The 25,164-nt window shown below is 47.3% G+C and overlaps 1 protein-coding gene across 1 annotated transcript in view; it reads right to left on the bottom strand.

The window, feature by feature from the left end:
- Nucleotides 1-25,094, bottom strand: part of STK24 (serine/threonine kinase 24) — a 105,274-nt gene extending 80,180 nt beyond the window's left edge. Inside the window, exon 1 of the mRNA XM_029209916.1 lies at nt 24,956-25,094. Coding sequence (XP_029065749.1) covers nt 24,956-24,997 — 42 coding nt within the window. The 5' untranslated portion in view covers nt 24,998-25,094. The remainder of the gene's footprint in view (nt 1-24,955) is intronic.
- Between the last annotated feature and the right edge of the window lie 70 nt (nt 25,095-25,164).

The following is a 25,164-nucleotide window of genomic DNA, read 5'->3' as shown; positions in this document are numbered from 1 at the left end:
CCACAGAGCTGAGCATCCGCAAAAGGAGAACTAAACACTTGAAGGGCAGATCAGATGAACAGTGCAACAAATTCGCTCCCAGGCTGAAGGGTGCCAGCAAGTATGCATATATTTAACTGAAGCTCACACAGCTATTCAAGTGTAGTAGCTCAGCTTGGATTCAGAGGTCAGAGTTTAGAAACCTCAACCCTCCAGAAGCATGAAGCAAAAAAAGGCCTCTAAGCACAAAAACAGCTGTCATGAATGCGGAGGCCTGAATTAGCACGCGCTGCTCTTCACACAAAGGGGTCCTTGGCTCTCCCATGGAACAGTCTGGTCCACAATCAACACACTCTCAGAAAGCCCAAGAACCTGGGTTCCTAACCCACAGCAGGCTGGGCAAGGGCGGGTGGGGACCCCAGAAGGGGCTCTGACTGCTGTGGGAGGGGACGTGCAGAGGAAGGAGGTCGGCGATCGGAACAGCAGACCCTGCCACACCAGGCGGCACCCCGGGACATCACTGAGTAACGCACGACCCAGGACCCCGCCCCTGCTGAGGGGGAAATGCCAGCCAGCCCCCAGCGGGTAAGTCTGGAAATACTGAGTTGGAATCATCAAGATGTGTCCCCAAAAAGGATTTGGTCCAGATGCACAAAGACTTCAGACCCTGCCCCACAGTTTGTCCTTAGAGCTAGCTTCTTGTCAACAGTCCTTCAATTCTCCAAACAGGTCCAGAGAGGCAACCTCTGCAGGTCCCTGCCATAAGGAAGCTGTGGCAGGTGGAACCAGGCCAGGTCAGAATAGAACCGGGGGGGAGCATCAGAGGCTCCATGAGCACAGGGTTCCTGCTTTCTCAGCCCACCAATGGGAATGACTCATGACTCATGCAACCTCCCGCCAACGGGAAACTGTGATCAGCAAACACTGTGGAAGGAAGCTTTAAATAGGCAGGGACTTCCCTGGTGGCGCAGTGGTTAAGAATCTGCCTGCCAATGCAGGGGACACGGGTTCAAGCCCTGGTCCGGGAGAATCCCACATGCCGAGGAGCAACTAAGCTCGTGCACCACAACTACTGAGCCCACGTGCCACAGCTACTGAAGCCTGTGCGCCTAGAACCCGTGCTCCGCAACAAGAGAACCCACCGCGATGAGGAGGCCACGCACCGCGACGAAGAGTAGCCCCCGCTCGCCGCAACTAGAGAAAGCCCGCTCGCAGCCAAAGATAAAATTTAAAAACAAAAAAACAAACTAATGGGCAGAACTTTAAAGGATCTCCATCCTTTAAAACTGGACTCCATGTCCAGTTTACCGCTGGACATCTAGTAAGGTCATCCACGCAGCTCTCCATCCCAGATGAACCTCCTGTTACACAAACGAAGCTGCATTTTACTCCTGGGTCCTCCTCGGTCCTACACTGAATGAGAACAGCATGCAGCAGATTGGCAAGCCTGGACGTCCTGGCTCCCATTCGAAGGAGTCAGCCCTGTCGAGGGAACCCAGGCTTCAAGTACAAGGACACTTCCAGTAAGAGGCGGCAAACGAAAGGCACATTTACGCTGCTCTCCTGTGATCCACACAGTTAATAAAATGTTAACAAAATGAAAATCAGAAAAAAAAAGTCCATCTACAATCAAACTAGTAGATCGCTGAGTCACCCAAAGGAAGAGTGAGCGGGGCAGAGGATGGCGGCAGGCAGGGGTGCAGGACAGAGGCACAGGGGTCCCTGCCCTGGTGCTGGGCAGCCTGCAGGACAGACGGAACTGCCCCTCCAGGACACCTGCTAAGCCAGAGGACGCCCCACACAGGCGTGCAGAGATGCCTCTCAAAGGAAAGGGACAGTGAAAAAATACAATACGCAAAAGGCAGAAGGAAAATGGTATGTCAGAGGAATTTCCAAGGGAGAGGGGAAACACTTCAGACAAATATTTTTCTTGACTCAATAAAATTAAAACTGGGACTCTCATTTTTTAAAATCTCAAAAAAGGATCAACATGGTTGGAGACAAAGATAATAAAAATCATTACCAAAACAAATATCGCATTAAAAGCAGCAAAGAGTAGACAAGACACTGCTGAAAACAATGACGGAACAAAACATCATGTAAAAATGGAAAAACTAAAAAGATAAACGGGAACACAGAAGATGCCAGATGTGGAAGCAAAGACGATTCCATATATACATATGTATTATATCTAAAAATGGATATAAGGAAATAGCAAAAAATCTCACTTCTTCTGGTTTATCCTAAGGAAATAATTAGACGAGCGGAAAGATTCATATATTCGTTGGAGATTACCATAATTTCTTTTTAAGCTGCAAATTACCTAAGCAGACATCAACTAATTACAGAAATTACCCTGCAGCCATACAATGAAATACCAAGCAGCCTCTCAAAATAACGTTGATTTACTGACATGGAAAAGAATCTCAATGTGTAAGAAAGAAGAGCGCATTACAGAGCAGTACCTATAGAATAATTCCATTTTTGTTGTGTTTGTGTGGGGCGGGGGACGAGAAGCAAGTCATATACATTCACAGGAAAAAACTTGGGAAGGATGTACACTAAAATATTAACAGTGGTTATCTATTGTTTTCATCTGTTTTTCTGCATTGTCCCAACTGTTTAAAATGAGCTTATTTTGCAAATTTACTACGAAAGGCAGAACTACAGCATTTCCATTTTTAATGAACAGACACACATATATATACCAAAAGATCAAAAAACGCCAGGCCTAGGTTGACGAAGGAGATTTTCAGTTTACAGTCCAGAGTTCTTGGGTCAAACCATTCTGGCTACAGAAGAGCAGTTATCAGACCTCTCTGATCCATTACCCTAAACCAATCTATTATAATAAAAAAGCTAAAAGCAGCAAATGTCCTTCTATATTAGATTAAACATCCTGAATTATATTATACCAAACACTGTAATTACTGCATTACTTTTAAACAATTCTCTCCATAAGGAGAACCAATAAACAAAAGACTAAAAAAGATAAATCATCTGACAAATCTCAAGAAGACGTAACTCCTGCCATATCTGCATTTATTTTTAAACCCATGTGATTTTTTTTTCTGAAGCTAAACAGGAAACATGAAAGTTTAAAGAAATTGGGAGTTCATGGGAATTTCTCAAGAGATGAAGATGTAATTCAGCACTCCTCTTAAAATCTTTGCCATTCTAGGTTTCACTGAAGAATAAGAACAGAAATAAATTACGTTATATGAGATCGTTCCGTTTAAAAGACAGCACATTTAACTACATGGGGCTTCCCACTTGCAGGCAAAGAACAAGACAAAGACGTGACAAGACACATGATCACGAAGCCGAGGCTGAGGAGGATGCAGGGGTCCAGCTGATGAGCCGATTCACCTTCCACAACAGACCCTGATTAAGGCCCTTTTAGAGCCTGCACGTGGCACTGATCACCGTCTCCCTGAAGACACTGTTCTCCCGTCAGGTGTGTCCCCTACCAGTCCAGGCAGATCTCAAGTGGCCAGGCTCAGAAATGAAAAGACCCCCTCCCTTCACTGTCAAAGACCTTCCTTTCTTTCCATCATGTCACAAAACTCAAATAGCATTTGAGTAATTCATTTTAGAAGACTTTTTATTTGGGGTTTTTTTTTTTAAATGATGAAATTATCAGACCTGTCAAAAAGCTTAGGTGATATGGACACTATAGCCATAAGGTGACCAATTCTGCCAAGAATACGGCGAACAGAGAGGCTTGCTCCCGTTCACCGGCCAATTCAAGCGCTTATCAGAGGCAGCAGAGGCCTCAGCCACCTCGGGACTGCCCGCTGTCCTTCCACCAGGCCTCCTTCCAACCAACCCGAAGATAAGCAGGCTGGCTGCTCACCTTCCCAATTATCACCCAAACGGGCCCTCTTATCTCCACTCCTACAAATGCAGGTGGCAAAACCTCCACCTGGACAGTTAAGTCCCATTTCTCACTTCAAAAAGGGCATCGAGAACCAAGCAACACGCTCAGAAGAGCCAAGAAGATGGATTTTTCTCCACTAAAAACTGACACAGCACATTAACTTTTTGTGTTTGTCACGTGAACCCTCTCAGAGTTATTCACCCCTTCATCTCTGGGGCCCTCTAACACCTCAGCGTTCCTTCTTCCCATACCTGTTTTAAGGCACCATTTTTTTACATTAAAAAAATTTAAAAGATGCAGATAAAAAATTTCACCAGGGTGCTGACTGTGAGTTGTTTTCCCAGTATTTGTAACCGAGACACCTCTCGTCTGCTGACTCTTGAAAGGGTATGGATGCCGCGAGGGTGGTGCAGGGGAAGGTCAGGAGGTGTCACCTTTAACTGCCAATCACTGTTTTCTCTGCAAGGCCCCCAGTTCTGTTCAGCGATCAACCCAATAACCTTGGCCTTATTACCAACTCTTTCTGACCAACTGAACAAACTGAAAGAAAGCACAACATATACAAGCAGGAACCTTTTCTAGATGTCAGCATCACAGCCTCAATCAGCCATGTGATCAAATACTCCAGTGAACCAACCGGCAGCTGTAGTTCCCATCCATACTGAACCACCTGCTGCTGACCCCTCAGGGAAGTGACGTCACTTATGGGGTTGGGACACCAGTCCCTCCCTTCCCCCTTGAGAACTCAACTGAGACCCTAGTTCTTGGCTCCAGTATGTAAAGCCCCTGGAGAACCTGGCATAGTGTGAAGAAAAGAACGTGGCACCTGCAGCCAGATGCGTGTGGGTTCAAATCCACCTCCTCCTACTAGTTGTTTCTCTAGGACTTGGTTTACTCATCTGTAAAAGGACAAAAAAAACCGCGTACATACTATAGTTTTCCTGAGAATAAAACATGAAAATTAACTTTAAAACTGGCACATAGGGCTTCCCTGGTGGCGCAGTGGTTGAGAGTCTGCCTGCCGATGTAGGGGACACGGGTTCGTGCCCCGGTCCGGGAGGATCCCACGTGCCGTGCCGTGGAGCGGCTGGGCCCGTGAGCCATGGCCGCTGAGCCTGCGCGTCCGGAGCCTGTGCTCCGCAGCGGGAGAGGCCACAACAGTGAGAGGCCCGCGTACCGCAAAAAAAAAAAAAAAACTGGTACATGACAAATGATGCCATGGTCCCATTACAGTCTGATCAGAAGCCTTAGCTGCATTCTTCTTCTGAGTCACAACTGCCGAATTACATGCAGTAGTAGTTGAAATGCAGACAAGTGGCACACGGCAAATTTCAGCTAACGGCTGCATGTGGATAGATAAATCATGCAAGTGTCAAGGAGCTGACCCATCTCAAGGCTTCATCCTCAAATCCCACACCTGACCACACACACCCATCACTGTTCTCCCTCATACCACATCTTTCTCTAGGAAAAACGAATGAACCACTTAATCTGCTATATGACCTTCAAGGTGCATCCTTATCCAAATCGTGACCCCGGGCGAGGACCACAGTGGTCCTGATGCAGAGGCCTCTGCAATCGGGCTGCTGCTAATACAACCTCACTGTTGACTCCATCCTGAGACTACAGATAACACACGCTGCGAAACACAAAGGTCTCGGTGAAAAGAATTTTTTGCGCAACCTTCTGAAATACAGTCAGCGAACCGTCAGCTAAGCTCAGCAACTTCCTCCATTAGCCTAAGGCCACCCACCTCTTCCCTGCCTGCCTCTGCTCGGTGTGACCTCAGAGCAGGTTGTCACATCTTACAACTCTTTCATTTAATGACCTGACTTTTCTACAGGAATCTCACTCATTTAACACATTCACACATTTATTTACAGTGGCTAGAGCTGTAATGCTGCAGGGTCCCCCATGACAGCCAGATTCCATCTTCTGCAAAGGGGCTTTCATCCTAACTCATGAAACATCACTGTCAGTTGTTACCAACTAAGATAACGCTTCAGAGACGGTAAAAGCTTGTTTCTTCTGCCTCTTTTTGTTTTTCCCCCTTAAAACAGGAGCAGCCCCCCTCCTATAGTTTTGTCTTCCGAAAAGACAAACACCAGTAACCATCACCCAAGTCCAACTGTACTTCCTAATACCCTGGCCTCCCATGAAGGTTCACGGCCACAGCCACCCTTTTCCCGGATGAAAGAAGCCCCAGAGCTCCTGGCTCAAAGGTAAAATCACTAATTTGCAAGTCGTTTTTGTAAAAACTATCCTGTTTCGTTCTGGAGGCCCAATTCTAAGTATGCAAAAGAAAACGAAACCATATATACTGTAGATCTACTGTGCTTCAAGTGTATTCAACCCAATTTAAAAAAAAGAAAACAAACAAACCTGTCTTCGGAATCAGGAGTGAAGATTAAGCTCAACGTTTTAAAAAGAGACATACAGAATACTGTGACCAGCCTGTAAATATCAAGCCTACCCAGATTTCCAATCTCTCCTTATTATCTGTTCCCCAAGCAAATCAGAAAGAAGCTAAGAAGCCACCAAGGCCACTTCAGGGTTGATCTGGATTATCCAATCCATTAAGGAGACACCACCTGATTGAAACCCCCATCATACTTCCTCTTCCTTTTTCAGCACTTTTATCATACTCCAAACAAAAAGCTTTCCCATACTTTCTCTTCCCCATTATCTCAGGAAGGAGGAGGGGAAGGAAAAACCGTAACCTTACTCATGTACACCAGTCACCCCCAACTTCAGCCAATTCTAGGAACAGATCTCTTCTGCCTGGAGTGCCCTTTACCCACTACAGCCCCTTAAAGAACTTCTCAAATACATAACCACATGCCACCTCCTCCAGGAGGGCTTCCTTTCTTTCACCCACTTTTTGGTTAATATCACCCTGTACCACCAGCACTGGCCAGAGTCTGCCAATGCCAGGCTATAAGCACATTAAGGACAGCAGGCGCAGCTCGCCCCCTTGCCCAGCCCCGAGCATGGTGCATTAAGCACAGCAGACATCCACTAAGTCTCTGTTGGCTGAAGAATGAGCATCATGGCTCATCAGGAGTATTAAAAGCACTTAAGTGCTGGTAGAAATTGGACTGCTTAAAGGGTCTTCGTTAGAGGTTAGTGACATTTCTGATGGAACTGCTGTGAAAGGGAAGAAAAAAACATCAAATGGAATTCCCAGCCTTCCCTTCAGTTCTAAATGCAAGACAGTGAACAATCCTTTGCAATTAAGGCAACCACAGACTCCTTGCCTTCAACGTTAGTTACCCCTGGGGAATAAAATCATACAGTTCTGCACTGTTCGATTTTTTTTTTTTTACCATTAGTTATATATTACTTCTATAATATTTTAAATAAATTAAAATTTGTAACAGCTCAATTTTTAGAAGGAATCTTTACGGGGCGGGGGTGGTGGTGGGGGCACCATGTGGTATTTTCCCTTCTTAAAATCCCCAACAGCCTCCCACAGGAACTGGAATTATGGCAAGGGACTGAGACCGTGAGGACCAAACCGAGCTCAGGATTGCAGAAGCTAATGAGGAAAAAATGGCACATATTCACAGAACAATATTTCAGCAGAATCCAAACGACATGCTTTAAAAACACCCTCCTTGATTTTTAGGGCAGTGAAACTATTCTGTATACTAGAAGGGTGGACACATGTCCTTATACATTTATGAAAACCCACAGAATGCACAACAGCAGTGAACCCTAACATAAACTATGGACTTCGGGTGATAATGGTGTGTCAATGGAGGGCCATCCCTCATAAAAAGTATAATCTGGGGCAGGACAGCGACGGGCGGCAGAGTACCCGGGAAAATCTCTGCATCTTCCACTCAATTCTTTTTGTGACCCGAAACTGCTCGAAAAAATAAAGTCTATTTTTAAAAATGAGTATCTTCATTGTTCCAGTCACCCACTCCCCCAAAGAGCCCATACTTCCCCAGAACACTTAGTGCCCACTACTCTTTACAGAATTTTTAAATGGGCCATTTCACTTTAATTATTAAAATTACCTCTGGCTAAAACTGTAATAAATCAGGAGTTCTGATTTAACCTGCCAAGTTTTATAAATTGACATCTCCAGACCCCCAAGTATTCTAAAACATCGTGCCTCTTAAGAGATTAAACTAAACCAACTAGATAGATCCAACTCCAAAGTCCCCTTCTCGTTTCAAACTGGCATTTTAGGATGCTTCAGCTGTACAAATATTAAAGAAAATTATTTTAATAACATAATCCCCAAACAACCCATCCCCAACACGGCTTTCATTTTTCCTGATTACTCTCCAGGGCTCACCAGGCCGGTAAGAAGCACCACAGGAACCCTAGCACCACCCATGTGGGGTAAAACGAAAGCCTGTCTGGTTTAGAGTTAACTAGAGGCTTCTACAGCAATTTCTGCCCGTGTAACCAAACGCTAAGATGTCTGAACAACATCCTTGTTAAATTCTGCTACCCAGTTCATTCAAAAGTTACTTACTTCAGGCATGACATTCATTAAACTACACATTAAAGAGCGTCAGGGTCAAAATTAAGTATATACTAGGTATTTGGAACTCTGGCATATGACTTATCTAATAAAACTCCCATCACCCAAGAAACTACAAGCTGCTCTCGACTTCCGGGCAATCAGCTCATGAACTGCTCCCACTGATAACAGACAGCCACACAGCGCCCCTCCCTGCCCATCCACCCACCCTGGCACCAGGGGTGGAAATCCCTGACGCTGTGACAGAAGAGTTCAGAGTAGAAGGCCTCACAGTGAATGACAGCTGAAGCAGGTAGAGTACCCAGGTGCCTGTGAGATCTGGAACTCGGGCTCCTCCCTTTCCAATCACCCTCCCCACGGTGCTCACACCCGTTCTCGTATTGCTAACCACCCCCTGATGACCTGATTCATAAATCACCAGCCTCGGTCCCTAGCCTGGACTCTTCCCCCAAGCTCCAGACCCAGGCATGTAACCACCTATTCCTTTCCTCCACCTACATTCCAGGCAACTGAACAGAACTTCTTATCTGTGTAGGTTCTTCATCATCTATGCCAATCGGTGGCCCCATGATTCATTCACCCACACACCCAGGCCAGATCCCTAGAGGCCATCTTAGGATTCCTCCTTCCCTCCATCACCCTCTTCGCCCAGCCGGCCCATTCTGCCCAGGGCTCCCTCTTGAATCCCATCCAGCCACCGATGCCTCCGTCCAGTCCCGCATCAGTGGTCTCCTACCTGAGGGACCAGCCTCTGCCCTCTCCAGTCCAAGTGCCAAACTTTCAAAAGAAAATTGGTCTCATTCTGCCACTGCAAACATTCCTGGGAATTTTGCATCACCTAACAGGCTGAAACCCAAACCAGTCAGCATTGTCCTTTATGAGCTGGTCCCCAACTACCTCTTCAACTTCATCTCTCTTGTTCTCTTTTTTCCTTAAAGTCCAGCAAAACTGAATCCGTTGCACTTTTCCAAACACTCTGTGCTATTTAATAAAAAACAAAACAAAGAAACAACTCTCACGCTTTTGAACATTCTATTGTCTGGATTCCTTCTGCCTTTTTAAATAAAAAAAGAGCTCAGGCATCATTTCCTTTATTGAGGTTCAAACTGCCACCTCTCGATATAATTACTCCTTCCTCTTGTGTTTCTTCTGAGCCTTATACTTCCTTCTACAACTGCATTTATCCCAGAGAAAAGTATCTTTACACACGTGCCTCTGCTCTTAGACTGTAAGCCTCCTGAACACAGGGTTATCATTTATCTTCCTAATCCCAATGCCAGCACAGTGTCCAACACATGGCAAATCCCTCTACAGCCCTAAGCGTCATTCCTGTATCATGCCATCAATTTTTCACTGCCTAATATTCTACCTATTAGATATCTATTTAGATCAACACACATTCTTTCTTCCTCTAAGACTGCTACTTTTATGAACTAGTATAAATGCTTTTCCAACATCTACCTAAAATCAATTTTAAAATGAAGAATAGGAATTTTCATTGAGAACTTCTCAATGAAATGTAGCAAAGAGCTGCAGTATCAGGAAGGCATTAAAGGGTGAAGAACAAAGGTACTGGTGGTAACAGTGAGGCGCAGCACAGCACAAGAGACCAATCTGAACTCAGAAATGTTGCACGGGACCAGTTCTGCACCAAGAAAAGTAAAGTCTTCCTTCTTCTCCAACTCTCTTATACTAACTAACTTCCTGCCTTCAGAACCAGGAAGTCATGGTTCAGTTAGGCTTTTCTAAGTTAGCCTCAGAACTTAATCACCATTTATAAATTCATTTCTGTAAGAAAATGTGTGGGACTTCTAACCAACACACTTACAAGTGAAATCTGAAATGTACTTGGGAACTGCCCATAGTTTAAACTTTATTTCTGACACATGAAAACATCTGCTTCTTTTTGCATCAAACTGTAACAGCGGTGATCATGAAAACAGATTACAAGTAAAAACATTAATAAATCCCTTATTAATTTTTTGTTTTATAAAATAAATGGCCACACTGACTACATCACTACCTAGTATTTCAGCTTAAAATAGCAAAGATGTTTTCAAAGTCTGACAACAGGTCCTCTTTTTCTTTCATTGTACTTTTATGCGACAAGTTTCCCTTTCCGTGATCACTCTTGTAAGACTTAAATAACTAAAGGCAATCAGTCACACAATAAAGAAAAAACTGCTTTAATCTGAATAAAGAAAAAAAGCAAAACGGTTCTAGAAAAATTCAGTAATGCTCTACTTTCATACTACTGACTTGTATTTCTCCTTAAGTTTTTCCATTCATCAAATATATATGGTAGAAGGGCAGCAGCAGAGGTCCACGCCCCTAAACCCAAATCTCCAGTCTCTAAAAACCAAGAGTTTTTCATGACTCCCTCGGAGGGGAGGTCTAAACTGATCTGAATCCATGTGGCAGGAAAACCTGAAGTGATGCGGGGCTATTCGGAGCCCCAGTCCCCGAAGCCAGGCGCCCGTGGTCAGCACGGGCACCACCACCGCCCGCAGACCCTCGCTAACATGTGCGCCTTGGGTGGGAAGAAAACACGTACAAGTGATATGCGTGATTTCAGTGACTACAGCCCCGTCACTCAGAACACATCCACTATCAAATGGGTAAAAAGCACACCCATCCTCTTGGTGCAGGGAGCCAGAATGTGCATTCACAGCAGTAATTTTAAGTCACCGTATTTGCACCTGTTATTGTCCCGTGAATTTCTACATCTTCTACAACTTTTCATTAAATCAAAGACTAAAGAGAGACATGCAGGATATAAACTATTTTAAAACTGGAATGTTGATCACATATACGAAATATTCATCTGAAGAACACAGTCCAGCCAGGCAGGATTCCCACTGTTCCACTTGTTCCATCCACCGCAGAGAGGAGCCCGGAAAGGAGTGGTCCTGTGGTTCTGAATTAATGCTCACATGAACACGTGTGTACACAAGCAGAGTCTCTGTGGGCCCCCATCCACACGTAGGGTCCTCTGTTTAGGACACAACTGCTGCAGGGGCAAGGGGCCCAGCATGAATACGTAATACCCCTTGGTGAGTGTCTGGCTTACTGACGTAAGTGAAGCAATCACCTACAAACACTCATGAAATAACCACCACAGTGCTTTCCAGTAACACTGTTGTGGGAGGAGAAGGATGGCTAATTTTTCCTTCTCCAAAGGCAAAATGAAAGCAGCAAGGTAATTCTATCTAACCAACAGAACCAAACAGGAATGTGCTCTGACTAGAACTCCGTGTCCTAAGGATGGGGCATGCCTTACCCCAAAGAGGTGAGTCAGAAATGCCATTAAAATCATCACAGGGCTTCCCCGGTGGCGCCGTGGTTGAGAATCCGCCTGCCGATGCAAGGGACACAGGTTCGTGCCCCGGTCCGGGAAGATCCCACATGCCGCGGAGCGGCTGGGCCCGTGAGCCATGGCCGCTGAGCCTGCGCGTCCGGAGCCTGTGCTCCACGACGGGAGAGGCCACAACAGTGAGAGGCCCGCGTACCGCAAAAAAAAAAAAAATCATCACAAGGAAATTTCGTGAAAATGGGGGACGATATTTACCATCCAATTCTGAGTGGAAAACAATGTACGAAACAATGCCTGGAAAACAGCTCTATTCAAGTAGTGGGATTACAGACACTTGTGCTTTAAAAACAGTTTAGTGGTGGATGGACTGAAGGGTGTTTTTCCATTTCTGCACCCATCTTCAGACACCCACTTCACACTGTCTTTTACAAGACTATGTGTAGACAACATGGCCAGTCTGGGGAGGGAGTTCCAACTCTGCAGGAGACAAGCACCCAGAAGCCCTCCCTCAAAGGGCCTTCGCGGCACACAGCCCCCGACTGAAACGAGAGGGATCACCGCTGCTCTGATGCATGAGGACGAATCAAGAGAGGGATCATTTTTGTGGAATTTCAAAAACCGCCTTGTTTAGTGGCTGTAGCTAACATATTAAGAAATAATCTATGCAACAGACTAGGTATAAAAACATTGAGAATTATACCATTTTGAAAAGGCTTAAGGACTTCCCTGGTGGCGCAGTGGTTAAGAATCCACCTGCCAATGCAGGGTACACGGGTTCGAGCCCTGGTGTAGGAGGATCCCACATGCCGCGGAGCAACTAAGCCCGTGCGCCACAACTACTGAGCCTGTGCTCTAGAGCCCGCGAGCCACAAGTACTGAGCCCGCGTGCCACAACTACTGAAGACCGCACGCCTAGAGCCCGTGCTCTGCAATAAGAGAAGCCACCGTGATGAGAAGCCCACGCACTGCAAAGTAGCCCCCGATCGCAGCAACTAGAGAAAGCCCGCGAGCAGCCACGAAGACCCAACGCAGCCAAAGATAAATAAATAAAAAGAAATCTAAAAAAAAGAATAATTTGCAACTTAAAAAATAAATAAATAAAAAGGCTTAAAAGTATTTTACTACCTTCATAACAATTAATTTTCAGGACCTTGAGGGTTTTGTTCCTTTTGGAAATATAAGAGAAATTTAAAAAAAAAACATTTTAGATGCACACGCATATATGAATATTTACTTATTTATTTTGGGAGAAAGGCTGTGAAGGCCTCCTCTCAAGAAGCATTTTGCTTCACATAAGCAGTAATTCATCCAAGAGAAAGAGAACATGTAGATCCCTGGGAAAACTGCTTTTCCATTAAAAACTATTTTAAACCATGTGATCACTTTCAACTATGACGGCTTCACGGTACGGGGAAATGGAGTTTCATCCTGCAATAGCCAGGGCCACAGGTTCACGCTGCTGGCGGTAACAGCCCCAGGCCCGCTGCGGAGGGTGGCCTGAGACCTCCACCACTGTCAGGTGCACAGATCCCATCACATCCTGCCTGCTGCACAGATAAACACAGGCAGCCTGTGTCCCCAGGTCAGGAAGCGCAAGCAGTTTCACTTCATGTAAGCACTTCATTTTTTCTTAAAGAAGACAATTGGGAGGAAGGCATTCTGAATGACACAAACAAGCGTTTTTACAAACACTTCAAATTCTTTATTAACAAAGGAAAGAGAAGAGCCCAAACCTCATAACTACCTTTCCAGACACAGTCCATCCCCCAAGTCTGCTTAATATGCCACTTACCCTTATACCGGAAAAAGCCATACAGCGAACTGCAAAAAAATTACAACACACTTAAAAAAAAAAAAAAAAAAGTCTCCCTGGGCTTCCCTGGTGGCGCAGTGGTTGAGAGTCCGCCTGCCGATGCAGGGGACGCGGGTTCGTGCCCCGGTCCGGGAGGATCCCACGTGCCGCGGAGCGGCTGGGCCCGTGAGCCATGGCCGCTGAGCCTGCGCGTCCGGAGCCTGTGCTCCCCAACGGGAGAGGCCACAACAGTGAGAGGCCCGAGTACCACAAAAAAAAAAAAACAAATCAACTATTTATACATAAAAGCACAAAATCTCTGACAAACCAAACATTAAAAAGACTGTTGGTCCGCAACAGTATTCTCAGTTCAGAGACACATGTACATCTTCAGTTAAGTGCTAAGCGGAACAACTACGACAAAAGAAAATCGATTTTGCCCCAAGGAGGCCACTCGTTTCCTAGCTGTCCCCTCCCTCCACCAGCAGGTGTTCCTCACGGGCCTAGCATCACGGGGGAGCTGGACCGACTGATGGTGGGGACCTTCCCTGAAGGTCTGCCCTTACAATCCAATTAAGAAAAAAAAAAGGCAACAGAACACAAATACTAACGGCTCACCAGGGGTTACTGGGCAGAGGACTCTGGGGCGACCCTGCGGGGCAGGCAGGCTCTCCCGCGGGGCGAGGCGGTGGGAACACAGCACACAAGGAAGCCGGGTAGGAACACGAGGCTCTGAGTTCTGAGCTGGAGCTTATGTTTGGTCAGGAAGCCACCACAGGTTTTTAAGCAGGGAGTGACATGATGAAAACAGCTGAGAGATGATCCTGGCAACGCTGTGGAGGAGCTTCAGGCTCAGGGCTTCTGTCCTGGCTCAGGGTTTTCCAAAAGAACAATGAAGGCTAGTTCTGAGAGCTGCATTTCTTAAAAAATAAGGTTCCAAAGTCAAAAAGACATGGAGCACACATCTTCCTCTGCCCCCTAACAGGTGTGCAATACATGCTACCATAGTAAAAATTCTAACAATTCTTTCAATTAAAAAGCCTATTCAATTTTCAAAGTTAGACCTGTGGTTCCGAAGTCAGGCTCTGAAATACACGCCCTGAGTCGCAAGCACTGACTTTCCATGACTTTCCACTGAGCTGCTCTTCAAATGGGCACCGCTGTATGGGGCTCCCAGGGGGAGCAACAGGGATTTAAGGATTTTTAATTTTGCAGTGCAGCGGTTCTCAAAGTGTGGTCCCTGAGACAGCCACACACCTGGCAACTTGTTAGAAATGCAAACTCCACCAAGCCCTCCAGGTGACTGATGAGCATAAAAGCTGAAATCTCAAAAGCACTGTTAGATTATAGTGTACTGTTTTCAGTTAATATTTCTGCACAGTTCAAAACAACCTGGGCAACACCTGAGAGGTAACAAACAGAAGTCAAAGGCTGCCATCCCTCCCCAAGGGCAGCATGAGGGCTCAGCAGAGACAACGACGAGAAACAGAACAGGGACCAGTCACCTCCCCCTACTCCCACAATCCTAAATTCCAGGAAGTCAATTAAGAATAACACTGGGGGGCTTCCCTGGTGGCGCAGTGGTTAAGAGTCCGCCTGCCGATGCAGGGGACACGGGTTCGTGACCCCGGCCGGGAAGATCCCACATGCTGCGGAGTGGCTGGGCCCATGAGCCATGGCCGCTGAGCCTGCGCGTCCGGAGCCTGTGCTCCGCAACAGGAGAGGCCACAACAGGGAGAGGCCCGCATACCGCAAAAAAAAAAAAAAAAAAAAAGAATAACACTGGGACATGAACGAAGTCTTCTCCAAACGTTAAAAAACAAAATCATGTAAATAAAAGTGACCAAAATACCATGAGTGACCAGCCCTGAACTGGGCCGGTCTCAGGGAAGCTGGAGGCACAATTTGGTCATGAAGGACACAGCAGCCACGTCGGGGGCGGGGGCACTCTGGTGGAGGGAGGAAGAAAACACAAATGCCAGCACCAAAAGCCAGGGAGTCGGGGCTCCGCTCTCAGGGCGGCGGCCTTAGGCAGCCTTGGTCGAGTTTCATTAAGCCTCAGTTTTCTCATCTGTAAAACTGGTCTAACAGCCCTTCGCTCAGCAGAGGCCCCGAGGATTAGCCGAGGGCATAAGCTGCTCCTCCCTCCTTGTATTGGAAGGAGCGCAGTAAAATTTAGTTCCCTTCCTACAAGGCTCCCACTAAGGGCATCAACATGGGAGCGCCAAAGGACCACTTACTTTTCCCACTTATCTATTCCGGTAACACAGCGCAGCCGAAGGAAAAAGCCACCCGCCTCCTGGTAGGAACTGCTGAGGAACTGAGCAATTCTTTGTACTTACATATCTTTTTCTTTTTAAATTACCTCTCAAGAAATGTTTGGTACAATGAAAGGGCATCAAACACAGGAAAGAAATGCTCAAACAAGACCTTTCTACAGCAGGTTCTCAGTTCACCAGGAGTTCAGGTAGTAATTTAACAACTTCGAGTCAACCGCACTGAAATTGATCTTAAAGTGATACTGGGAAACTGTACCTAAAATAGCTGCTGACCAACACCCAGTCCCCAAGCTCTGGATTACTTTCATTTCCACTAGTTTATCACTGTACGTTTCTACCTCCAAAGGTACTCTGTTCTAAGTAGGAAGCACAGTCTTGGAGCCACGTACACACTAACACGAGCGTTTGAGGAGCAACACCGAGCCACGCGCGGGATTCCCGAGTCCAAGGCGCCTGGTCCCCACACACGTGCAGACTGGGTCCCCCAGGGGCACCTGACCCACCCTGGCGGCGGCGCTGCCAGCTTCCCAGGAAGCCTACACTCAATCCCGGACCAAGGCTGCACCCCCAAAACATCAGTCGATTTAAGCAAATGTTCCTCCAACAAGATACCGTGGGGCGCCCTGAAAACGGTTCTGTGCCCACAGAATCCCGAGACTAGAAAATGAGAGACAGAGTGGAAGAAAGCATTCAAGTCGGGGAGGCGGAGGTCACAGACAAGACACATGGAAAAACGAGGGTGTGTGTACACTGCTTTTTTCTTACAGAGAGAAACCAGAAGGCAACACGTGATGAAGAGGACTGCGGCTCAGGAGTCCCTCCCCATTCCACAGACCGGGCGGTCCTGACCTTGGAATTCAAATTCTGTTCATTCATCTATAAATTGAAGAGAGTGATTTCCAGGTAGAGAGCACACGCTGAGCATAAGATCTACTTTGGTCAATCCTGAAACCCCATTGAAATCACAGTACAAAGGGGGTTTTCTTAAAAAAGTCTTTAAACCTCCACGTACCAGGAGGGGAGAGAACACCCACAGCAAGAAAATTCCAGAAGCTGGAAAGTGGGTGGTGGAAAGAAAGATGGGGAAGACGGCAAATGCTAAGCTCGAGGCAGGGAAAGCAGAGAATCAACTGCACCCCACCCTGCCGAATCCCCAGGGGAGCAGTGACTGCAAGTCCTGCAGAAGCAGTGGAACACCCAGATGGCCTGCCCACTGCCCACAGCCAGGAAGCTGCCCCGTGCCTCCCCAGGAAAGGAAACTGAAAGCATGTTCTCTGCAAAGGAACATGGAGTGTTTCAGGAGCGGGAGAGAAACTACACGGGGCACTGTGCCCGCTCTCGGCACCTTTCCTCATCCAGAGTGAGTCTCAGGCGGGAGGAGGGACCACAAGCGGAGGGGACGCAGGTTCGTGCCCCGGTCCGGGAGGATCCCACATGCCGCGGAGCGGCTGGGCCCGTGAGCCATGGCCACTGAGCCTGCGCGTCCGGAGCCTGTGCTGCGCAACGGGAGAGGCCACAACAGTGAGAGGCCCACGTACCGCAAAAAAAAAAAAAAAAAAGCGATAAGAAACTGACATAAGCCGTTCCTCACCTCTCATGCCCACCAGAAGCGCCTACATCACTGGGGTTGAAAAAGCCCCAGTCAGGGTTCAGACTTCCAACCAGCTTGTTCCCTACTCTGAAATATGAGTGGACATTCGAGGGTGGCCTCTACCACAAAAAACAGAAACCAAAACCAACAGGGGAGCAAAGGGGCCGTGGAGAAAGAGTATCTATTCCGAGGGAAAAAAACAACATAACCACAATTAACATAGGGAGATGAAAGCAGATATTTCAACTGAAACAAGAAAGCAACAACATTCAGAGAATCAAAAAGAGCCCTCACAATTTAAAAAACAAGAGCAGAAATGAAACACTCTTTGGAAGAGCTGGAAGATAAAGTTGAGACAATCTCCCTTGAAAGCCAAGGAGAAAAGACAAGAGATGGAAAATAGGTTTCAAAGGGTAAGAATACTTGAGGACCAGTCCAGAAGGTCCAGCATCCAAATAATAAAGGGTTTAAGAAAGAGTGAACACAGGAAATGGGAGAGGAAAGGGAATCAAAGAAACAATTCAACGAAAAGACGTGAGTTGTCTGATTAAGGGCCTATGAAGTACCTGTCACAAAAAATAAAAGAAGACCCACATCATGATGAAACTTCAGATTACAAAGAAAAAATTCAGATCTTAAGAAATTCAGGAAAAATGAAACAGCTTGCACGCATAGATTCCGGTATCGGTGTGGCGTTGCATTCCTCAACAGCAACACTGCAAGCTAAAACACAGTGGAGCTGCTGTCACAATTCTGAAGGAAATAATTTCCACCCCATGACTAAACGCCATGCCAAAATATCAATCGAGGGGAAAGGCAAAAATAAGAAACTTGCAGATACCCAAGACCTCAAAAAAACCTATCTCCCATGCACCCTATTCACAGGAAGGCCACTACAGGATATGCTCCACCAACACAGTCACGGAAACCAAGAAAGATGGCAGGAGACACAGAAAACAAGCCATCCCGAGAGAGCAGCCCAAGGAATCCCGAGGATGAAGGCAAAGAGGATGAGGGATGGCAGAGGGGATGCCAGCGATACAGGTTAGGAGGCTCATAGGAAGGAGTCTCCCTCCAGAGGAGGGAAATGGACAGACAGCCTGTGTGCCTCACCTGAAATGCCCAAGAGGAGGTTTCAACAACTGGCAGTGGGTTTGGGGTTGAATAAGTTATAAGTGCTGCTACAGAGTAAATGTTTATGCTCCCTCCCCAAAATCATATGGTGAGACCCAACCCTCAATGTGATGGAGGTGATCAGGTCATGAGGGTGGAGCCCTCAGGATTGGGATTGCTGCCCTTATAAGGAGACCTCCCAGAGCACCCCCTCCCCCTTTGCCCTGTGAGAACACAGCCAGAAGCAGGCCCTCAAAAGACTCAAAATCTGCCAGAGCCTTGATCTTGGGCTTCCAAGCCTCCAAAATTGTGAGAAATGTTTGTTGTTTAAGCCACTCAGTCTACAGTATTTTGTAACAGCAGCCCAAACAGACTAAGACAATTACATTTCCAAAAAAATAAATAAATAAACTTCCAAACAAGATTCGAAAAGTAATCCTGGTTTACTCATGGCTGGCTGGGCTTAGTGGCTGGGCTTAGTGTTTCCACAGTCATGTTAATGTACACACGAATCTAACTGAAGTCACCAGCGTAAGTGCACTGGGCACAGGGAGGGGAGGGACACGGGAGCAGCGAAGGAGGCAAGGACACGAGAACTAAATCCTCATCTTCAGGGTCCGAAGTCTACTGACAATGCCTGAAACTAGGGAAAAAAGAAACAGCGATTTTTAAATGCTCTTTGTGAACAAAGAAGTAACAACAACTGACAGCAGAGAGGATGGAAGGAGCCGCCTTGGGAGGGGGTGAGGGGAGGAAATGGACGCCAAGGGCAAGGAACTGCTCTCTCCCAACAACCCTCACCACGTGCATAACTTTTCAAATAAAAACTAAACAAAAATCCTAAGTAATTAATAGAAGACAAAGGATGTGGACCTACACGGTCCTTTCAAATCTTAGGGCCAGAAAGTCTTTTTAAAAACAGGAAGAGACTTGGCGGGAAGATAAACACGGGCTACATATTTGGTAAGCATTAATGTAAAACTCCAAAAGTTCCCACAATGTATTCCGATACCAACAGGGCTCCTTCTATTGACCAAGACCCTCCTGAAAATATAATGGAAGGTCTGTAAGTGGACAGTGCCATCCCCGGGGGGGGGTGCACTCCAAGTGCCTTTGTAACACACAACCGGGATGCTTTATGCCTTGTCGCAAGCAAAGGTACACCTCATCTTATTTTCCCTCCTCTAAATCTTGGAAACCAGGGAGCCATTTAGGATTAGGGAACGCGGCATCCACCCCAGGAGCCAGGTGCTGTAAGAGCTCTAGTTTTTCCCCTTCTCAAAGCAATGAGCTCTGAGAGTTTGAAAGGTATTGCACTGCAAAAAACGGGACTTACGGCAGGGAAACGACCAGTCGGATGACAGTGCTTGACTCTGAGTGGCAATAGAGGGGTAAGAGTCCACTTCTATTTCCTGCGCTCATACCCGCCACAAGATTCCATTAATGATGACAGTGCTGAGCCCAAGCACCAAAAAAAGCCACAGCAGGACTGGGTTGGGTGTGGTCCATTTCCTGTAGGTATGGAGTTTCCCAGCAGGCAATTCTGAATCACAGGGAGAAATCACCCGAAAAGAGAGCAACGCGGCCCAAAGATCCTCAGGCTCCTGGACCCTGGCCTCGGTGTGGCTGTAAAATACAGTAGGAAGAAGCAACAGCTACCAACAGGCTCATTTCTTCAGAAACTCCTCACACAGCATCTCGCACCAAAGTCCTGGGAAACTGTTCAACTCAAAAGCCGCGTCAAGTCGCATCAAATAAGTAAACTCCGCTCCACACACCAGAAGAGTTAACTCAAAGATGACCACAAAAATGACAAAAAGGAACAAGAAAGCAACGATGCCACGTACCCGTAGCTACCCTCCGCTGGCACACGGTGCTGCGTTAGCAGCCTAGAAAAGTCTAATCCAACCAATTTCTACTTGAAGGTCACTGGTTGTATGCGAAATACTATCAAGAACATTCCCTGATACGGGATTAGAACCAAAATGTCCTGGACTCCTCCAAGGTGTTTTCTATTTTAATCTTCCGACGACCCTCCCCCTCCCAAACTGACTTTAAGCAATACAAATTCTTAACACTGTTAAATTTTGGTGATAGAGAAGAGGGAATATGAAGTCTTGAAATGCGTATTTTAAAAAAAAACACCTTAAATATAGGCTACTAACAATAACAGAGAATGTGTCTTTATTTTCCTTATAGCATAGAGCATGGGAAAAGGTCAAAAGCAAGGGGCGTGAAGGAGACTAATAAACTATAAAATGTTGGCTAAGAGTTCACATTACAAGGTTTGAGGCAACGTTGCTGAAAGGTCCACCTGCGCTGCAGGTGGACACGAGACCCTCCCACCATTTCAGCCTCCTCCTCTCGCCATCCTGGGGGCCTCTCGCCCAGAGAGCCACCGCCGCCTTCCCAGCAGCAGCCAGCGCTCCCAGCATCCTTCCACCTTGGCCCACCACGTGCCCGGAGGAAGCAGCGTCCGGACAGTGCGCCGCCCTAGGCGGCGGGGAACGCAGGACCCCTCCCCGGCTGCCGCCCCTCCAGCTCCAGGGCCCCGGCTGGGCGCCGCGAGTCCGCCCTCGCACCCCGCGCCCTGCTCTCTGCGCACCCCTCCCCGGCTGATCTGAACCTTCTCGGGGAGAGCACCCCAGTCGGCCCTTGCTAGGCTGCTGACCTCCTGAGCACCGGCCAGGAGGAGGGTCTCACCTACACCTGCCGCGGCTGCTGGGGAAATGCGCCGCAAGGACGCGGCTCCTCGCCCAGTCCAACGCTGGACCACCACCTCACAAATACCCTGAACGTCCACACCCGCAGAGGAAAAAGTACCAGAGCTCTTCAGGCAAGATTAAATGCAGCTGTCCTTCTGTTTGTCTTCACCTCCCAGATTTCCAGAGCGCACAGGTTTCCCCAGGGTAAGGAAGAGCACTGGAGAAAAGTTCCCAACTCACCCAAACTGGCCATTAAACGTCTCTCTCTCTCCCCACACAGAGGGGCATTCTCAGCAAAAGGTCTCTCCAAGCAGCCAGAGAAACGCAAAGATGATGTTAATAAAGTAGAGACTTTACGTTTTCCAGCTGTTCCTGTAAACGGTCTGTACTTTCAAATATGAGAATATCTTACATATATGACATCCTCAAAACATGCTAAACTCAGGTCCTGTCATACATGTTACATATCAAATTAGTGTAATTCAGTCAGCTGTGAAATCAATTTAGTTTTGCAACAGCTCTTTTTTTTCTTCTTAATAAAATGCATCAAACAGTACATCGCAAGTAGTGAGGATCAGGGCTGTCTTCTGAAACGTTAACTTTCAGGTCTTGATGTAAAATATATTTCTTACATGGGTCACGGTCCAGAAAAGGTTTCAAGTGACTGATAAAATTCCGTTATAGAAACTTATAAACTAAAATCTAATTCTTTTTAAATTACAACTTATGCAACTAAAAGCTGATGGATGCTGCTGCCTCCAGCTGAAGCTGAATTAAATCGAGAGAAGCAACAAATGTTCAGTGAAGGACAGGGAGTAGTTAAATCCACAACTCAACCGAATTTCTTTATGTCTATTCGTAGTTACTACATTCAGTTCATGATTTCTATTTTTTTCCCCCATGCTAATATGAAACTGGGAGGGAGGTTTAAAAAAAAAAAGAGGAAAGGCCCCTGGCAGCCTTCATGAAAAGGTTATTAAACAGGATCACTCATAACTCACTCAGATTTACAGTCATCAACCCTCACCGAGCACCCAGCACAACAGTGTTCAATAACGGTTGCTGACTGAACAAATAAAATACCGTATTTTAATTTCTTCAGCAAACCCAAGTTGGAATGAAATAAGCATTACTGTTTGCTAGAGTAATAATAAAGCAATAACACAGCATGGTGAGTAAGAGAATGGGTCCTGAGGGCAGGAAAGACCTGGTTTCCAATCACAACTTTGCCACATAAGGCACTATCTCACCTTGGTCAGTTCAGTCTCTGCTGGTTTCCACGTCTAGAAAATGGCATACATTACACCTATGCCTCAAGCAGTACCAATAAGAATCAAGAGGCATAAAAATGATTTGCAAGACAATGAAAATGATGTTTTCACTGAAATTATGCTGTCATTCAGGTTTATTTTTTAAGCATCTTTGCCTAGGCTGCCTGAATTCACTCTGCTGTCTTTCTGAAATTTTTAAGCCAACTCCTTACGAACCCTCATCAGGAGATGAGAGACGAAAAAAGGGAGGTTATGGGATGTATCGGGACACAGCACAGGAGGGTTAGTACTTCTTTCCTCCTGTTTTAGCCTGGAGAGCAGTCGGAGGCAGGTGTGCCTTTAATTTAATCCTCAACAACAACTCTGAGGAAGGCCTCCCTGGGCAGGAAATAAATGTGCTGGTTGTTTTTCTTTTGGAGTGGAAGGGAGAGGGAAGGAATGTTCTTCCCCAAATGGCACACTAAAAACAATCATCATACAGTGTGTAGATGCACTTAAATACAGGGATGACTCTGTCAGAAGCCACCTTCGTGACCCTAAAACTGTAACGGCTGAAAATTTGGTTGTTTCAACCCAACAAAAATTTATCAGCCTTTCCACTGAGAAAGCAAAATAAAAACAGTTCCCTTGTAACACTACCTAGGAAATACATTTGGGAGGCCCAATTATTAAAAGAAATGTACCTTCTTTTCCCACGATTTAAGAATTCCGGCCCACACTCTTGAAGAAAAAAATTAAAAGGGGAGGACAAAAGGAGTGTTGAGACTAGACACCACCTGGTGACCATCTGATACTGACTTCAGGGCACCAGCCAGCGAGGCTTTAAGTACCTTTTTAAACTGATTCGCTTTCCACAAAAGCTGAATACCTCCATGGTAAGCTCTAAGTGAGGCAAGTGTGCTAGATTACAACCTGATTAACAGCATAAGAGTCTGTCTAAAGAAAGTACCCAGCAAATGTATTTTTTAATCATTACAAGAGGCCCTTCTTGCTCTACTGGTCAGAAATAATTTACCCAGTTCACCCTGCCTTCCTGTCTCTAAATTCAAACCAAAGCAGGAATTTTTAGGAAATACCAAGAAACCACATCTGATTTTTACCTAGTGGTCAGCAGAAGCTTAGGTTTTAAATGCGTTGTTGAGTTTAACAGCTCTTTACGTGAGATTCAAGGACAGTTTTCTTCAAGCACCGTCAAATTATTAATGTTAACTGTTACAACATTTTTTTTTTAAAGAGGTTACAATTCTGGTAACTCTGTGTTCTTATTTTTCTAAATATCAAACCTGAACAATGAAATCGAGTTTTCTTTTTCAGATTTAGAGGGAGAGAAAGAGAGAAATGCTCTCTCTTTAAGGAGGGGGCAGATTCCCGGCTCCTATGGAGTCCAGGTCCGAATACTGCACTTCTCAGCCCTCAAGAGTGAGGTGGGGGAGGGGAGAGAAAATGAGCCCGTAGAACGCTGTAAAATAAATAGTGCACTGGCATACTTGTGTTTGTTTTCTTAAAGCTCCTCTGCTCCCTTACTCGGCTAACCCGGGAGAGCCAAACTTTAAAGACATTCCCTAGCTGTACCGTCAGATTTTAATCCCAAACATTTTGCCCCCATTTACGCGCTTACAAACATTACAAATTAGCCAAGAAGGACAGTGGTTTTATCTTTCAAAGGGCTAAAAACAGTCCCCGATGGCGAAAAACCTTAAAGCATCCGTGTAAATTTGAAATTCAACTTCTCCCCCTTTACCCCACTCCTAAAAAAGTCACTGGGAGGCCAAGAGGCCACAAAGTGGCAACGGAGAGGATTTCTGGGAAGGGACTCAGCTGGATCCAATCAAGACTCCAAGCCAAAGCCCTGAGTCCCGGGATCCACACTCGAGTGCACGCTGTGCCATCGGTTCCTTCTTCCAGAAGGGTTGAAGGCTCGCACTTTCCCCTCCATCTGCACCGGGAGGAAACGCGCGGAACAGACGCGCTGGAAGTGGAGCTGGCTGTGGCACCTTCCTCCACCCCGCCCTGCCTCCTCCTCCGCCCTCCGGGCCCGGGACTAGCCGTGGCGCGCCCGAGGCCCTCCCCCGCCCCTCAACTTTACCGCCCCCTCGCCGAGGGGAACCCGGGCCTTCACCGCCCCCCGCCCGCGCCGGGGCCCTGAGAGCGAGCCGGGCCTCCGAGGGCATTTCTCCACATCACTTCTCCCCGGGAATGGGCCGGCGCGGGGCCTGCGGCTCGGGAGGCCCCAGGGGGAGAGGGAAGCGAGGAGGGCGCAGCGGCCGGCAGCCCCACATCCCCCCGCTCGATCGCCGCGACTCCCGGCCGGCGAGGGCCGCCTCCGGGCCGCGGCCCCCAGGCCCCTGCACACACGCACCCGTGTCCGCTGGGCAGGGCACCCAGGGCGCTGCGAGCACGACGCGGGAGGCCGGCGCGACCCCGGAAGGTGCAGCGTGGGGGGGGGGGGCCGTGTTTACACCGCCAAGTTCCCCGCTTCCGCCCCGGCCCGCGCATCCCTCCCTCCCCTCGGCGGCCCGGTCCCTGCCTACCTGCATGCCGGGCAGGCCCGACTGCACCGGGGAGTGAGCCATGGCGGTCAGGACGCCCACTTCCTGGGACGGGACGGCCGGGCCGCGGCGATCCGCGCGGGCGACGAGGCCCGCGGGCCGCGCGCAGCCCTCGGGCGGCGGGGCCGGCCGGAGCCCGAGGCCACCCCAGCCCCCGCGGGTCCCGGGCCGGGCGGCGGGCTCAGGGGCGA

This window comes from Monodon monoceros, unplaced genomic scaffold, assembly GCF_005190385.1.
Source record: "Monodon monoceros isolate NGI ecotype Baffin Bay Population unplaced genomic scaffold, NGI_Narwhal_1 Super_Scaffold_8, whole genome shotgun sequence".
Taxonomy (NCBI): Eukaryota; Metazoa; Chordata; class Mammalia; order Artiodactyla; family Monodontidae; genus Monodon; species Monodon monoceros.
Note: the sequence above shows the minus strand (reverse complement) of the source record. Positions and strands in the feature narration are given on the sequence as shown.